Source organism: Mustelus asterias, chromosome 5 (assembly GCF_964213995.1).
Source record: "Mustelus asterias chromosome 5, sMusAst1.hap1.1, whole genome shotgun sequence".
NCBI lineage: Eukaryota > Metazoa > Chordata > Chondrichthyes > Carcharhiniformes > Triakidae > Mustelus > Mustelus asterias.
The window spans coordinates 70,909,735-70,927,349 of NC_135805.1; the positions used below are offsets into that span (position 1 = coordinate 70,909,735).

At 45.2% G+C, this 17,615-nt stretch overlaps 1 protein-coding gene across 1 annotated transcript in view; it reads left to right on the forward strand.

Moving 5' to 3' along the window:
- LOC144493600 (synaptotagmin-like protein 2) overlaps nt 1-17,615 on the forward strand; it is a 201,652-nt gene that overhangs the window by 59,322 nt on the left and 124,715 nt on the right. The window contains exons 2-3 of the mRNA XM_078212746.1: nt 9,250-9,398; nt 11,123-11,234. Coding sequence (XP_078068872.1) covers nt 9,250-9,398; nt 11,123-11,234 — 261 coding nt within the window. The remainder of the gene's footprint in view (nt 1-9,249; nt 9,399-11,122; nt 11,235-17,615) is intronic.

Genomic DNA, 17,615 nt, shown 5'->3' on the forward strand with positions numbered 1-17,615 from the left:
CATCTGAAGTGCCAACCCACTTCCTTAGACTGGGTTTACTGGCTTCAGCACTCCTACCCCATCCCTATTAAAACTGGAAGAGAGTGGGCTGGGATCAGGATTCTTACCCTTCCACTGAACCCGAATCTGGACGTTTTTCAGGGTTAAAATTTCCACCTCAATATTTCTCTGTCATTGTTTTTCTCAAACCTTCATGAATGTTTGAATGGCATGACATTTGGGTATCTTTTATTTTGACTTGATTTTCCATTCCTGGATTATTGCTAATGACTAGACTCAGAATTATTTGTGTCATGTCGCCTTGTGCTATATGAAGGAAGGAAGCAATCTGAAAGCATTTCTTAAAAACCTGCTACTCTTATAGAAAAGTAAAATACTGTGAATACTGGAAATACAAAATCAAAACAGAAAATGCTGGAAAACCTAGGCAGGCCTGGCGGCACCTGTGGAGAGAGAAACAGAGTTATGTTTTGAGTCTGTAAGACCCTTCTGTTTTTCTCTCTGTACAGATGCTGCCAGACCTGCTCCTCTTCTTGGCTTGTAGCTTTCATTCTTTCTTTAATCAATACTGTGGAGGAGGTGGACAGGGAAAGTGATTAATTGATTGTTGGGAATTAACAAAGAAAGGAAATGTTCACCTCTTCAACCTGCCTTACACTCTGGGTTACTTCCACAAATCGGCTCTATTTATGTGCTTTTGCTGTCATCCACTCGAGTGTTAGGCCTGAGCGGGGATGAGATCCACAGAATATTTAAGAAAGGAGAACTTTTTTCCCCCTTGCATACGGATGCCTTCCACAAGTTCTCTGAATCTTGGTACTATTCCAATCTCTTTCATTTCTCTAAAGTTGTCACATACAATGCAATATTGTGAGGTGCAAGCAGTTGACTTTTTGTAGTATAAGGTCTGGTACATGTAGGATTAATGTGGGACTGAGTACACTACCACTCACACAGTGATGTAAGAGGACACAAAACTTGCATGTGTCTAATGTTGGACAGCACAAGCAAGCTTGGAGACAGCTCCTAGTTTGTACTTTTAACTGTAGCTTTAGTAGTTAATAAATACAAACAATTAACCTACTTATGACTACAAAGATTCCATTAAGGCCTACTAAATGGTATCCAATACCCTACGACATGGTAGCAGTTCTTGAAAATACCCAGAACCTCAAAAGAAACTGGAGCATAAATTCAAAAGCTGGAAAATTCAAGGAGCAGCATTCTAATCTGCCTGAAAACGTCGGAAGTGAAGACACAGAGGGAGATAGCCTGAGAGAAGCCCCATGGCAGAATTGGAATCAGAGGGCAGAAGAAAAAAGGCTCCACTCATCGTTGAGACCTACTGAATGGTATCTAACACTTACAACAGTGTGTTACTAATTTAATGGGATAGAAATTGGTATGTGTTATTGGCATATAATGGCACAAAGTCAGAACAAATTAAGAGTTGTGTGGCCTGTTTCTAATCTGCATAGGCATTGGTGCCACTACTAAATTTTTCATTCTAGCCAGCAGCCTTGGGTGACAGTCTGTGTGGAGTTTGCACATACTCCCAATGTCTGCATGGGTTTCCTTCCACACTCCAAAGATGTGCAGGTTAGCCATGATAAGTGTGCATGATTACGGGGAGAGGGTAGACTGAAGGGCCTGGATTGAGCATTGGTGCAGATTTGATAGGCTGAATGGCCTCTTTCTGCACTGTAGGGATTCTATAGTTAAAGCAGGTGTCAGGCTGTTTGAGATTATCAGTTAGGGTTCTAAAGGATTTCTGTACTTTAGATGTCAATGAGCACGGCAGTCCCTGTATTCTTCAGTATATCCCGCAGCTGCCAATTAAAGACGGAAAGCTTGAACTGGATTTTTCCTGTTGGGTCAGCTGCCTGTAGAGATGCAACAAGTGCTGATTGCTCGTGTCAAATACATAGACGATCTATTTTTTCTGATCGCTTGAGAAAAGTCCAAGGGGGAGGTTCTTTAAGAGAATGAAATGTTTCAGAAGAGTGAAAAGAGTGTTTTCTCTTTAGGGAATGAGCATAACTGGAGGACATCAGTACAAGATAGTCACCATGAAATTCAATAGGAAATTCAGAAGAACTCTTTCACCTAAAAAATGGTGAGAATGTGGAACTAGCCACCACAGGGAGTACTTGAAGTGAATGGTGTCGATGCATTTAAGCAGAAGCAAGATGTCAGATTTAGAGGGGAAAATGGGAGGAGGCTCGAGTGGAGCATAAATGCTGGTTGGGCCAATGGCCTGTTTCTGTGTTATATATTGTATGCAATCCTATATAATCCTCGTGCTTCTTGCTTTGGCCACCTGTGACCCAAAAACCCAGACTCAACATTGCAAGGAAAATCTCCCCCCCAAATCTGTGGCAATATATTAGACTTATTTCACGTTGCAATGCTGCGTTACCACCAGAAATAATTCAAATTGCTGAAGAAATGAAAGATTCTGAAAGTTGATTAAAATTCATTATGAAATGGATGAAATGATTAAATAGGTTGCATTTACCCTGTGGGGCTTGGGCTGTGTTTTAATGAGACATGAAAAAAGGAATAGAAGATTAAAAGCTGCAACAGATGCTCAGCTTGATGATCAAATATCCAATCCGTTCTCGGTAATACAAAGTGCTTCAAGTCCCACAGTTTGTTGCTTCTCTGTGTTACACTTTGTAGCATGAATAATCTTTATATCATAGAGCTGGGTTATAAGCTGAGGGCAGATTTCCCGCACCCCGGGGTAGACTTTTGAGGGTGAGCCCGTCTCCACTTGGCGCACAGCAGTAAAGCTGGTGGTGGGGAGTGGGTGGGGCTGTCTGTTTGGCGGGAGGGGTGGGGTGGGAATGAGGCACCCTCCTTTTTCATTGTAAAACCTGCGAGGCTGCATGTTGGGTGCAGACCCTTACCATCATCCCTTAAATGAGGGAAGTGGTGGGATGAGGCTCTTAATTCGGCATTGATTGTCCATATAAGGGCTCAACTGGGTCATGGGTGGGTGATACATCCCCCGCTGCCTGCCAAAGCATGGTGGGCTAGTGGCTGGTGTACTGCCAATGGCACGTAACTCGAACTTACAGATAAACCCCCCCACCCCGCCCCACCACTCCCCAACCCCCTGTTTCCCACCTGCTGGTGGTTTGTAAAGTTCAGCCCATTGTTTTATTGAATAAATAACATTCCCTTTTTTCACCAGTTTTCTCATTTCTTCTCTTTTTCCTGAAGGCAGTACCTCGTGAGAATACATGGTTCCGTGATTATTGGCAGCACTGCTTCCTTGTTCAAGATGTTATACATTGAGTGGAAATGGCAGTTTATTTAGCACCACTACAGCTGCAACTAACCCCCACCCCGGGCATGTTTTCTGATGGTGGAGGCGGCTCACCATTGGCCGTCAGTGGGATCTTCCGGTCCCGCCGGTGTCTACGGCATTGTGCATGGCTCGCCCTCTGTGGGGGAAACCTGCCATGGAAAATCACCTTTGGTGGGACCGGAAGATCCCATCGGCGGGAACGGCTGGAAAATCCTGCCCTGGAGCTCCCAAAAGTAGTAGATATATTTACTCACTGGCTTACTTGAGCTTTTCTTCCCCCTACCTTTCCAAAAGTTCTTCAAACTCTCTCACTTGCCTGTCTGCTTCAGTGTAATTGAATAGGATTTTAAGCCAAGAAGTCTGATGGGAAGAGAATGACCCTCCTCCTGGACCAACTCCTTGAGCAGCATCTCAAATGCAGTATCTGAACACACAGGGTTCACTTGGAGCTTCTCTTTTCCCCTCAGTTCTGCTAGTTGAATTGAATGTAAATTATCTGTAGCCCAAGTGTAGCTCCCGTTTACGATGAATATTTAACAAAAGACCAGGATGTCTAATTCTCCCACTCTGTCATTAGTTAAGCTACCAATCGGTAGCATTAGGAGCTAACGTAATTAATCACAACGAAGACCCTTGTGTTCCAGCAGTGTCTCCACTTCTAAAAACCTTACTTGGCTATAAAGCACTTTGGGGCATCCGATGGTCATTAAAGGAAGCTACATAAATACAGGGTCTTGGGCTTCTCGCATGCGCCCATGTGATTAGACAGCCCTAGTTGTGCTGAGATGAATTTCTACCCCAAGGGGGCAATTCTCCCATCCCGCTGCACTGATTTTTTTAGCACAGCGGGCCGGGAGAATAGCACGGGGGGGCGGGGGGGGGGGGGGGGGGGGGGGGTGCGATTCACAGGGTTCCCATGAGCATTCGCTCACATTTCCCAGCATCGGATTTCCAGTCTGCTTCGCGCCGGATATCGGCGGAGAGGTGGGGCTAGCATTTAAATGGTTTTGTAAATGTCATTTAAATGCTATTATCGGGCCCAGGCTGAATTCTCTGGGCCTGCTCGCCTCTCCCAGCCTGCCAGAGTGTTTCACTTCAGTGGGGTTTAGAGTCGCTCCCCACTTTCCGGGTGCTGATGGCCTGGCCCCACTGGAGTGAAAGGAGGCAATCAGGGCCCACCAGGGAGTCGGGTGGCAGGGGGTGTTTCCCCTGGGCATGGGCACTCTGGCAATGCCAGCCTGTGCCCCTGGCACTGCCCAAGGGGCAATGTGCCCATACCTAGGGGGCCTGGGGCAGTGCCAGGGAGATGGGGCTTGATGGGGCAGGGTCTAGGGGGCGATCAGTGGAGGTGGGGGATCCCGCTGCCACTCTGTCTTGGGATTGATGGAGGCAGGAGGGAGACCAGTGATCGGGCCGGGCTGGGGGGTGGGGTCTGCCTGAGGGGTGCTTGCACTGGGGATGTGGGAGGGGTTAGCACTGCGGTGGGGGATGTTGCTGGAAATCGGGGTACTCCGTGATGGGGGGGCCCGGGAATCGTTGGGGGGGTTGCAGTTGAGCCATGTGGGGGGGGGGGGGGGGCGGAGGGGCAGCACTGTGGGAGTTCTGGGCTGGACAGCGAACAGGAGGCTGATCGTTTGGGGCCACTGCGCAGAGGCTAGCTGGTTTCAGCCTCCCGGGCAGGAATAGGCCCCACCCCTGAAATTTAATGATATTCATGCTGGTGGCCTCTGCATTGCACAGTGTGTGGGAGATTCTAGTGTGAACTCCCACTGAAAAAAAACAGCGTGAATTACTCCAGTTTTCCTGCGAATTCAATACTTAGAATTTTTTGGGGAGAATTCTGCCCCAAATGTCTGGTGTTCACATATAAAATTTATTTTTTGCTTGCAAAGCTTTTAAAAGAAGTAGTTTTATTTGCAGCACTTTCTTCAGTGGCATGATGTTGCTGTGAGGTTATCGTAAAGTGTATGATAGTCAGCAAGCACAGATTGGTAACAGAATGATAAGTCGCAACATCATTGAATCACTGATTTGCTGCTAATTAGTCTCCTCAAATAAAGGTGAAGTCGCCAGAGATCCAGATGACCATAAACTGAGTGGTGGGGATTTAACCTGAAGATCACCACACTCTCAGGCAAGGGGCAAGATTGAGAAAGCGGGCCTTCGTGTATAATCTCAGCCAGTACAGGAATTGAACCTACGCTGTTGGCTTTACTCTGCATCATGAACCAGCCATCCAGCCAACCGAGCTAAACCAATTCCCAAATATGTTTCCAACAAAAGATTTTGGTGAGAATAGGGTGTCTGCTCCTTCCTCATGCGCAATACATTGGCAAGCTGCAAATACTTGAGTTTTTATTGGAAAGAATTTCTAGCTTACGAGTTAGAAATTTGGAGTTTGGTTTTCTTTTAATTTAGGTGAGTTCTACTTTATGAAACTGCACTGGAATGCTAATGATAGAAAAAAACCTCATTTACTTTCTAATTCAAGAAGTAATTACAAAATAAAAAGTAACATTTTATACAGCTCCTCTTCCTGATTCCTTTCACTTTTATTTGAAAATCTGTCAGATAATGGGGTGGGAGTGGTCGCATTAACGTCTGCAAATGGTCATACTTGCTGTGGTGCGTAGAGCAAAACAATGTCCACTCGCAATCTGAAGATTTCCATTTGAAAACCTGGGGCAGGTTTCTGCAATATACATGGGAATGGTTATTAAATCGACTGCTCATTAAATACCAATCACAAGTGAAAAATGTGCTGTTCAAATGGTATTTGGAGACATTAAACAATGATCTTTATGAGAAATTTTGATTGTTAGTCATTAATATTCTGCCTCGCCACAGGCTTATTTAAACTAGAGGGGAGATTCACACCAAATTGTGTTGCTTAAGCTAATGTTTATTAAAATACATTTAAAGGGGCCTTATCAGCAGATCCTCAGAAATTACTGAAGCGAGTTTGCGATTGAAGATACTTAAAGTGATGTGACTTGTTCACCACCGTACATTCCCCTCTGAACTCTCCTCTTCAGGAGATAATGTATTAGGTTGTGGTTGCAATTGTTCCAACAGACCCTAGTATCTCATTCATAGTTTCGGTGTGAACCATTGAAATATAAATTACAAGATGCTTTATTAATCCCATTTTTAAAAACTAAAATTTGACTTATCCCAAGAAAATCCAACAAATGTGATATCCATGGCAAAAACTATTTTCTTAGTCTGCTGCTATGTTCAGAGTAAATTCCTTTCACACTGCAATGTTAACTGGACACTTTTTCCAAGCCTGCAAATGATCATTTAAAATCTCTTAATTGAGGATATCTATATTTCATATCTTTTCAATGTGCATGGAGAGTAAAAGCGATGCTATTCAGTGTGCCCAGGTCATTTAATTTCTTTTCTCTGAGGCATTTAACCAACCTTGAGGTGAAGATGAGCAAAAAAAAAAGCCAATTTTTTTAACGCCACAAATACTCCAACTCTTTATAAAAAGCAGAATCTTCAACCTGAAAGGTCAAGCACTGGGAAAATGAGCAGAATTTTAATTGGAAGATTCATGGTTCCAGCTGGAGGCTGTTACTTGTGATCCTGTTCCTATTTATTTTTAACTCAATTATATTTCGAGAAAGCTCTCCCACTGTGTTATAAACACAATACGTGGGACCTGCGAAAGCATTGCTGCACCTTTGTCCCAGAGCGAGCCCAAGTCATTTCTTCCACTCACCACTATAATTTAAAACACTCACCATCTGAATGAGGGGGAAATATTTAAAGCCTTCTTTATTTTTATCAGTTAATCATTGTTTCAGATATCGTAAAACAGATTTGCATTTTCCAACAAGCGTGATTGAGAAGGAAACTTGAGGTGTGCCTTGGTTTAGGCAGCCAGCGCTCCAGACGGGAGATTCGGGGGCCTAATAAATACTCAGATGAGGGTCTTATGATGATGTTAGCATCCAAACACCATGTTTGTGTAAATTAGGGCTGCGTATCTACCAGTGGGTGGAAAGGAGACTGGTGGCAATGCATCCACCATTGTTCCAGGTTCATTGTGGAACCCTAGACCAAGGATGAGTCAAGGCAGAATAAGGCTTGTGAGATGGAGGTCATGGCTAAGAAGGGGAAAGGCGGTGGCTTTCACCCTTGCTGATGCCAGGTCCCTTGATTGCATACAGACTGCCTGTAATGAGGGACTCCCATTACTGGGAGGCCACTGGCAAACCCAACAGAGTTTCCATGCGTGACGTGGGTCCTCCTTGACAATGAAATGGGTCAGGCTGCCACATTTGCCACTGCGATGGACTGCATTAAATCCAGCTTTATAGTTCAGTTCTGTCATCCGAACTGGGAAAAGTTAGAAATGTGAAAGATTTTTGCAAGTGCAAGGCAGGAAGGAGGGGAACAAGAATAAAATAGACAGGCTCAAGGGCAATAGATAGTACAAGGTCAAAGGGAATAGCAATGGGACAGGTAAAGAAATAAAAGATGTTTATAGAGGTGTGAAGGGCAGAATCCTGAATAGTTGCCATCTGACAGAAAGGGAAAAACATACAGCGAAGAAAACCTTTGATTTTCCAATTTGCACATTTTCTTGCTCCTTCGACTCTTCACTTCCCTTCCTTGAATTTGCTCTCTCAATTTCAGAGGATAGAAAATCAAACAACACACAGTTACTTTGCCGAGGCTTTGTGATACTCCATTTGATGTAAGGGCTCTATTTGATTCGCCCTATTTCTCTGTTTTGACAATGCAACCTTTCATACCAGCATTTCTGATAGGCCTTCCTTTTTCCACAGTTAGAATTCTTCTCCAACATGGTTGTTGGGGCCTTTAACTGTGTCTGTTCTGTTTCATGTACTTCTGCTTTCACCCCTTTCCTTCCTTCTCAGATCCATGATAGTGTTTGCCTTGACCTCGCCTTTCACCCCACCAGCCTCTATGTTCAGTTGACCATCTTCTGCTATTTATACCACATCTAGCATGATGGCACCAGCAAACACATCTGCCCATCCCTTTCCCATATCCCTTCATGATGCCCTGGTCCACTCTTCAATCACTCCCAACACCACATTCCCCTCCGGCAACTTTCCGTACAATTGCAGGAGATACAACACCTACGCTTCCCTCCTTCCCTGTCCAAGGCCCCCCAACACAACTTTCTGGTGAAACAGCAATTTAATTGTCCTCGGTCCACTTCAGCATCCTGTACTAGCTGCTCACACTGTAGTCTCCTTTACAGTGGGGTGGGCAAACACTTTTGTCCAGTCTGCAAGTATGACCCTGAGCCTCTGGTCACCTGTCACTATAATTCTCCCCCTCACTTCTGCTTGGACCTTTCTGTCCTTGGCCTCCTGCAGTGTTCCGATGAAACTTAATGCAAGCTCAAGGAACAGCAAAAGATCCTTTAACTGGTTCTCCAGCCCCCCAGCCACCTGTTTTGCGGCAACAGGAGGTGGCGGGATTTTCTGGTCCTGTCGCTGTCAATGGCATGTCCATTGAAACCACCCCATGCTGCTGAGAAACCCGTGGGTGAGGGTGTGCTGCTGACAGGGCCAGAGAATCCCACTGCCAGTGAATGGCCGGAGAATCCCATGTACATCTCTGACGGCAGTCATTTGTGATCCTGCCATTCACACCTCCGCTTGACACATCTTTTGTTTACTTGTCCTGACCATTCCCTTTGACATTGCACCATGGAATCTTATAATTTCTCCTGCTCGCCACCCCGTCTTTTGCTCTTCCCTCCCACTGTGCCCTCTTTCACTTGCTGAAAAATGATTGCATTTCTAACTGTTCCCAGCCCTGATGAAAGGTCTGAATGCCTGACCTGCTGAACATTTCCAGCATTTTCTGTTTTTATTCTGGTGCTATAAGATCGTAAGATGCAACAGTACAAAAAAACTTTGTTTTTCATGAAACCTCTGCAGGAAACTGAAGAGAACCAGTTTTGATGCAAAGAAGTTGAGGGTGATGACGGGTGAATGGTTTGCTGAAGTTAAATCAAAACGCTTCGGAGAGATTTCCAGTGGAATAGACATCCTGAAGAATTCATTTAACAAAAAGAAGATGATACCAGGTATGTCTTCCATGAAAATGTTAGTTTTCCAATTTAGTTTCCTCCCTGTAATTGTGGACTTGTGCTATGTTACAGTTCTGAGGACGCCTGAGGTATCTTGGCCAAATTATGTGAGCTTTCCCTTCATTCACCATTTTTAATTGTGCTTTCAGACACACTGCTCTCTCCATTTACCTCTATTCCCTTAAAGCCGTCCTGAAGGACCCCACCTCAACGCTCCTAATATCTCCTGTTTTGTTTAAGTGCCCATTTTGTCTGATTATGGTAGGATTTTCGTTCGCGAGTCAGTTGTGCAGAGTTGGCAGAATTCCCAGCTCTCTGAACTCCAGTTTTCCAAATTGCTGTCTGGTCATCAGATTCTGGGTCCGCCGGCATGGGCCATGTTGAAGGCATGATGTAACTAAAGACCCTGGTAGAATCACAATATCAGACAAATAGATTACCCCTGGTCATTGTCATGCTGCTGTTTATGGGAGCTTGCTCTGTATAAATTTGCGACTGCTTTTCCATGGGCTATTCAGTCCTTTGAGACATCTGATGGTTATGACTGGCAATATAGAACTGCAAGTCTTTAATTAATTTTGTTGTTGTTGTGGACATTCAAATAATGATTTTACAAATGCTTGATCCAACAGGCACAAGCATTTATCATAATGGAAAATGATAAGGAGCATGCCCATTTTAGTTTCAGTACATGCCAATACATCGTACCATGGTGGCATCAGGCAAACCCCATCCTGACCTTACAAGAGATTCTCGCGTTCACCTTTTTGCAACGGGAATGAAAGAATGTTGATCAGAAGGAGTGGTTAGCATTGCTGCCTCACAGCACTAGGGACCCGGGTTCAATTCCAGCCTTGGATGACTGTCTGTGTGGAGTTTGCATGTTCTCCCCGTGTCTGTGTGGGTTTCCACTGGGTCCTCCCCCAGTCAAAAGATGTGCAGATTAGGTGGATTGGTCATGCTAAATTGCCCCTTAGTTTTAGGGAGATTAACAGGGTAAATACTTAGGGGTTATGGGGATAGGGCCTGGGTGGGATTGTTGTTGGTGCAGACTCGATGGGCCCAAGGACTTCTTTCTGCTTTGGAGGGATTCTATGAGTAAACCTGTCCAATATTTCCCTTCGCTAAGTCAGGAACACTGAAGCTAATTTAATGCCTTATTCTTGCCCTGTCAGCTATCAGTATAGGCCAAGGATTAATATGTAATTTTCCTTGTCTGTAGGGCTCAGATCTTCGCTATGCTTATCAACTAAATGGTTGGGCCAGTGGGCTATCTGTTCTGACATCTGGGCAGACAATTTTCTGTATTCACTTTTAGAATTTTAATCTCATTCTAAAAGCTTAAATTTGCAACAAAAAAAAATCTTTTTGTAGTCTTATCCTAGGGTAATACTGAGCTTAATGAAATTCTGATCAAATAAAATGCTGATTTTGATCACTTAGAGTTGTTTTTAAAATGCATATGCATTGACATATCTCATTTTGGGAATGAAGATAAACCCAAATAGGAAATGATCCCAAACAATTGATCAATGTCCTCTCTGCTATCTAATCACTGGATATTGATTCTGTACCACTACTGCTTTTCATTTGCATTTTTTGGCTGCCACTTGGCTTTAGAAAATCTGTTTTACATAGTAGAGCACATCTTATAAATTGAGACATAATGGCCGGCATGAGAAATTTGATCACGAATTACTGTTTATTTCTCATATGTGCAGATGTTCAAGAAGTTGCCATCAAGGCATCAAAGGATGAAAATGTGTTTCTCAGTCCAAGCCCTAAATATCAAGATATCTCTTCAGAGCCTGATGCCTTCAAGTCAGATAAAAGGTAGGAAATGCATAATGAACAAAGCTTTTTCATTTCAGGAGCTAAAAAAAATGGAGGAAATTGTTTCCTTGTGATGAAGAATTTGATCTGCTGCTTTCTTGTCTTTAGTTCATTTTTTAATTGATTTTTTCTAAATCATAGAATCCCTACAGTACAGAAGAAGGTCATTCGACCCATCGAGTTTGCACCGACCGCAATGCCACCCAGCCCCTATCCCCGTAGCCCCACGTATTTACCCTGCTAGTCCCTCTGACACTAAGGGGCAATTGAACATGGTTAATCAACCTAACCCGCACATCTTTGGATTGTGGGAGGAAACCAGAGCACCCGGAGGAAACCCACAAAAACACGGGGAGAATGTGCAAACTCCACACAGACAAGCCGGGAATCGAACTCGGGTCCCTGGCGCTGTGAGGCAGCAGTGCTAACCACTGTGCCACCATGCTGCCCCTTCATAACAAATCTTCATAACAAACATCCTTAGTAATACTGCCACCCCTTTGTACATGTTTAGGGTGCAGGCATTAATCTATTTGAGGAAAGGAATTTCACACATTAAACCCATACGTTAATATAAAAATATTTGAATTTCAAGCCCCATTATATTTAAGAGTTTATCATCTTAGAAGAAAAGCTGTGGATTCAGACAAAGTATATTTGTGAAGTAATATTTCACAATGTTTTTCTGTCTTTTTAAATAATTATTGTTTAACTATTAACCTGGCATTCTTACTCATGAAGAAGAAGCTTGATCCACTGAGAATCTCATCTTATTGCATCACCTTTTGTCAAATGCAAACCCTCCAGTCCCTGATACTACTCTCCAGACAGCTTAGGAATTTCCCAACTCCCAGTTACAGTGGAGAAGTGAAGCTCCTTTGTCTGATTGCCGTCACTGTAATCATGGTGGAATTTCCAGAGGTGTAGTCCATAGTTAAGAAAGCCCACCAACGCCTCTACTTTCTCAGAAGACTAAGGAAATTTGGCACGTCAGCTATGACTCTCTCCAACTTTTACAGATGCACCATAGAAAGCATTCTTTCTGATTGTATCGCAACTTGGTATGGCTCCTGCTCTGCCCAAGACCGCAAGGAACTACAAAAGGTCATGAATGTAGCCCAATCCATCACACAAACCAGCCTCCCATCCGTTGACTCTGTCTACACTTCCTACTGCCTCGGCAAATCAGCCAGCATAATTAAGGACCCCACGCACCTTGGACATTCTCTCTTCTACCTTCTTCCTTCAGGAAAAAGATACAAAAGTCTGAGGTCACGTACCAACCGACTCAAGAACAGCTTCTTCCTGGCTGCTGCTAGACTTTTGAATGGACTTATCTTGCATTAAGTTGATCTTTCTCTACGCCTTAGCTATGACTGTAACACTACATTCTGCACTCTCTCATTTCCTTCTCTATGAACGGTAAGCTTTGTCTGTATAGCATGCAAGAAACAATACTTTTCACTATGTTAATACATGTGACAATAAATCAAATCAAATTACTGGGGAATGAAGCAGGGAGTGGCATTCCCTGCCCTCCCATATCATTTTCATTTCTCCTCTCTAGAAAGAAGTCTCACAACACCAGGTTAAAGTCCAACAGGTATATTTGGTATCAATGAGCTTTTGTAGCGCTGCTTCTTCATCAGGTGAGTGGAGAGTTGGGTTCACAAACACGGCATATATAGACAAAGACTTAATTACAAGATAATGGTTGGAATGCGAGTCTTAACAGGTAATCAAGTCTTTACAGGTGCAGACAATGCAAGTGGAGAGAGGGATAATCACATGTTAAAGAGGTGTGAATTGTCTCAAGCCAGGACAATTAGTGAGATTTTGCAAGCCCAGGTCAAATGGTGAGGGTTACATATCGTGTGACCTGAACACAAGATCCCAGTTGAGGCCGTACTCCTGCGTGCAGAACTTGGCTATCAGTTTCTGCTCGGCGATTCTATGTTGTCGTGTGTCTTGAAGGCTGCCTTGGAGAAGGCTTACCCGAAAATCGGAGGCTGAATGTCTTTTATTGCTGAAATGTTCCTCGATAGGAAGGGAACACTCCTGCCTGGTGATTGTCGAGCGGTGTCCGTTCATCCGTTATCGTAGCCTCTGCCTGGTCTTGCCGATGTACCATGCCTCAGGACATCCTTTCCTGCAGCATATGAGGTGGACAGTGTGATACCAAACAAACCTTTTGGACCTTAACCTGGCATTGTGAGACTTCTTACTGTGCCTACCCCAGTCCAACGCCAGCATCTCCACATCATCCTCTATAGAAGAGCACCCATTTTGAGGGGTTCCTGAAGAATGAAGAATTAGGACTTGGGTCTAGGGCCACCTTAAATCAGATAATCTGAGGGGGTCAGGTAGCAAGTTGATGTTGGTCTGGGAAAGTAAGCCACACCTTCTTTTGCAGTCTTCCTAGCAAGAAGACCCCTGTTTCCTGGCACAATGTCCTGCAGGAGTGGGACAACATCAGTCTGTGACAACAACTCATACGAATGTCCAGGCTTGATAAATATGTTTGATGTACAATTGGGTGGTGGAAAGATAGGGATCGCATTTGGAAAAATCAAAAGTATTTTCTTAAAAGACTTACTTTATTCTGGTTTGTTCTGATCTGTAGGTGTAAATTTACCAATCTGTGAAATCCTCACACCAGCTACACTTCTGTTTGTTGTCAAAATGTCCCCATGTTCAATAATAAAACTAAAGGGCCAGGTCACTTGGTGCATTTGGCAGTAATTTGAAATGCAGACATCGACTGGAGAGGGAAGCAGCAAAAGGAAAAATTGGGGGGTGGGCAGTTAGGCAAGGGGGAGGACTGGTGGGAGAGCGGGTCAGGGAGTGGGTTAGGCTCTACGTTGGAGGGGCAGCAGCAACAGACTGGGTTAGGGAGCAGGAAAGGCCGCGAAGCAGAAGATAGGCGAGAAGAAGGGTTTACAGCAACCAGAATGGTCAAAGAGTGGGATGTTTGAAGCTGGATGGATGGACAGTGAGTAGGATCAGCAGCAAGCAGGGGAAAGTAGAAAGCTACTATATTTCTTCCATATTTATAAATTGATTTTATTTCCTTTTTTTGGAAGTTATTTCATTTATTGACATAGGAATTTAGCAATATAGGAATTTTACATTCAGAGGTTGGGTGCACACTCGAGCTGATCAAACATAAAATAGCATGAAATGATGATGGGCATGCCTCCCGACGTTGTCACGCATGTGTGTAATACTGAGGTCGGAGCGCATGCGAGTCGGATCCACGCTCACCGACATTTAAAGCACCTATTATGGCTATTGAGGAGCTAATAGAACGCGATTTTATGTTGCCTGAGTGATTTTTACAGTTGTTGCATGGGCAAAATGGGTGAGCAGCCAACACATTTTAATTAACTTCTCATCCAAGGGCAGGATAAAAGGCCCCCAGAGCACAACACTTCCAGTCTCATTGTGAGTTTGATACTTTGTCAGTACAGATTTGTGCCACATTTTCTTTTGATTTCAGAAGCATTTCAAGTCTGCCTAACTGAATTTCAGGACATCTTCCCTGGAAAGTCTGCTTAAGGATTGCAGCACAGTGCACTCTCATTTGCAAGGCACTGGTCTTTGAGCATCTCCTCTAATATGGATAATATACTCAGCTTGTGGGACCCCTTCTGAAGACGAAGAGAGAGGCAGGAAGGAGAGGAGGCCAGGTCAGCACAGACAACATCCCTGACAGAGAACTATAAGAGTAGAGGCATGGGCTCAGTTGGTGCAGGGAGGTCAATGCAGTCGGGTCCGCAGAAGATGCCATGGCCCTGCGACCAGAGACAGCGCTCCAACGAGCTCCAAATGTCTGAGGTCCAGTGCCGCAAGAGGCTCTGCCTCTTTTGGGACACAGCAATATGCCACATGATTGGGCTGGAAATCACCTCCACCTGTGTGGAGATGGGGGCACCCCATGCTGATGGCTTAAAAGGTCACAATGACCCTTAACTTCTACTCCACCGGTTCTTTCCAGAGGTCAGTGGGGGATTTGTGTGGTGTCTCCCAATAAGCTGCACACAGTTGTGACAAGCTCGTGACTGACGCTCCATTTAGACACATCCTCATATTTATCCATTACTGGACAGACGAGGAGAGAGCCTGAGGCTTCGCTGTGATTACTAGGTTCCCCCACACCCAGGGTGTAATAGTTTGGCACTCGTGCGGCAATCAAGGTGCCAGCAGGTGAGCTGGGAGCTGGGAACCGTAAGGGCTTCCACTCAAGGTGCAGATCGTCTGCGACCATAGGACATGGATTCTGCAAACCTGTTACCCTGGTAACTCGATGATATTTACATCTTGCATCACTCACAGGTACCAAGGCTGTTTGTGGCTCCTGTGTGATTGAATGGATGGCTCTTGGGTGACAAGGGCTGTTCCTTGAAAAGGTGTCTTGTGACCCCACTCCGGCACCAAAGAACAGAGGCAGAGGAGAGATACATTATCCCTGCCTCTGCAAAGGCAATGGTGGAGCGGATCACCAAGCTGCTCAAGATGGACTTCAGATGCCTGGGTCGATCAGGGGAGCATTGCCGGATGCTCCAGAGTGGAATCTGGCTCTGGCAATGGGGGACCCAATGGAGCCTGAGGAAAGTGAGGCAGCTCCACAGGCCAGGGAGGATGACTCCAGTGATGGGGGTGTGATGAAGAGCACAGGAAGCACTGGGTGAGGATGTGGAGGCAGATGAAAGACATCTTCAAGGAGGCAAGGACACCAAAGATGCCTTGATCTTGCAAACCTTCAGTTTGGCATCCGAGGCATCAATGTTTCCTCATGCCAACGACACTGTCTCTTTTACAGACAATCATAATGTGCTAAACCAACCTCAAACTCCAGCTGCACAAAACACAGTTACAAGCTGGTGCTGCGCCTGGTAACTATTGCAACTATCAAACCAACTCAGTCCATTCAAGCAAAATCAATTCTTACGCTCTTGTAAGTGAACCGACAAAGAACATACACTGTTGCCAAACTGAACACAAATTTCAAAATGATGAACAGAAATGTCAACCTCGATAAGCAGTCTGCTAACTCTGGTGTCCTAACGACCTTGGCAGTCATCAACTGGCTGACAAACCCTGGGAGAGTGCGTCCAGTGCCAAGGCTGAGCACTCTGATGTTGCGGCATCATCAGATGCAGTGGCCACTGGCAGAGGGAAGGAGGAGCTGGTGCCCTTATCTGGACTGCCCTGAGAGAAGCCCACACAGATGACAGGCAGTGTGAGGTATGTTTGGACCTCTCTGCCCACACTTGGCAGAGAGGTCCCCAGCAGAGAGTCCCTCATCCATCCCTCATGCTGGCAGTGACCTTAAGAGGTCAGTTTTGGTGTGCTGGATTGCAGGTCTGAGTACAACCCCTGGAATCCCTGGGTTTGTTCTTGAAATTGTCTCTCCACGAGAATCGCCACTCTCTCAATGGAGGAGCTGTGTGCCTGGTGCTCAGAGTCAACACAGTAAGGAGTCTAACAACACCAGGTTAAAGTCCAACAGGTTTATTTGGTAGCAAACGCCACTAGCTTTCGGAGTGCTGCTCCTTCGTCAGATGGAGTGGAAATCTGCTGGTCAGAGTCAACACAGTGCTCATGCTCCACGTAAACTTCCCCATGACCGAGATCATGGCATGTAGGACCTCAAGGATCCCCCCATGCTCCCCACTGGACATCCAGCATCTGCTGCCAGATGGACATCTCCAGACCCTTGCCACTTGCCTCAGATGAAACATGGTCCTGGGTCTCCAGCAATACTTCCACCGTCAGCACCCCAGGAACACTCTGCTTCTTCAAGCTCCGCATGTCAATATGATGTGCTTGTAACCCTATGCCGTACCTGCAAAGCCAATGGTCTAATGCCCACCGACCTGTTAGTATCTGCTCCTGGTTCTGAGAGGCAATGTGATGCTGCTGCAGGTGTAATGTCTTCTTCAGAGTTTAAAGCGGGGGAGGTTTCCAGGGTCACTGGGGACTCTGGTGGATAGTGCATCTGTGGGAGGAAGTGCATCTGTGGGAGGAAGACAACATTTTGGTATGTTCAATTATCCCATAGTCAATGTGCATGCTTGGCGGCTGATGAGGTAATAATGAACAGGAGCATGGTGCCATCTGGGTTGGATTTCAATGGGCTCTCTTGCTGTAACATTTCCATTTCAGATGAGATCACCACCTCGCAATGTTTGCACTCCCCACCGCACTCGCGTCTATGCACTGAACTCTTACCTGCATCCGAGACCCCAGCCACACCACGACCAATGGAGAGAGCTCTGTAGTGGCATACCACCTTAAGTACACCACACTCGTATCTGCTGAGGATGTATAGATTGGACAAACCACCACCCGTTCTCTGGCTCTCCGCTGTATTATGCC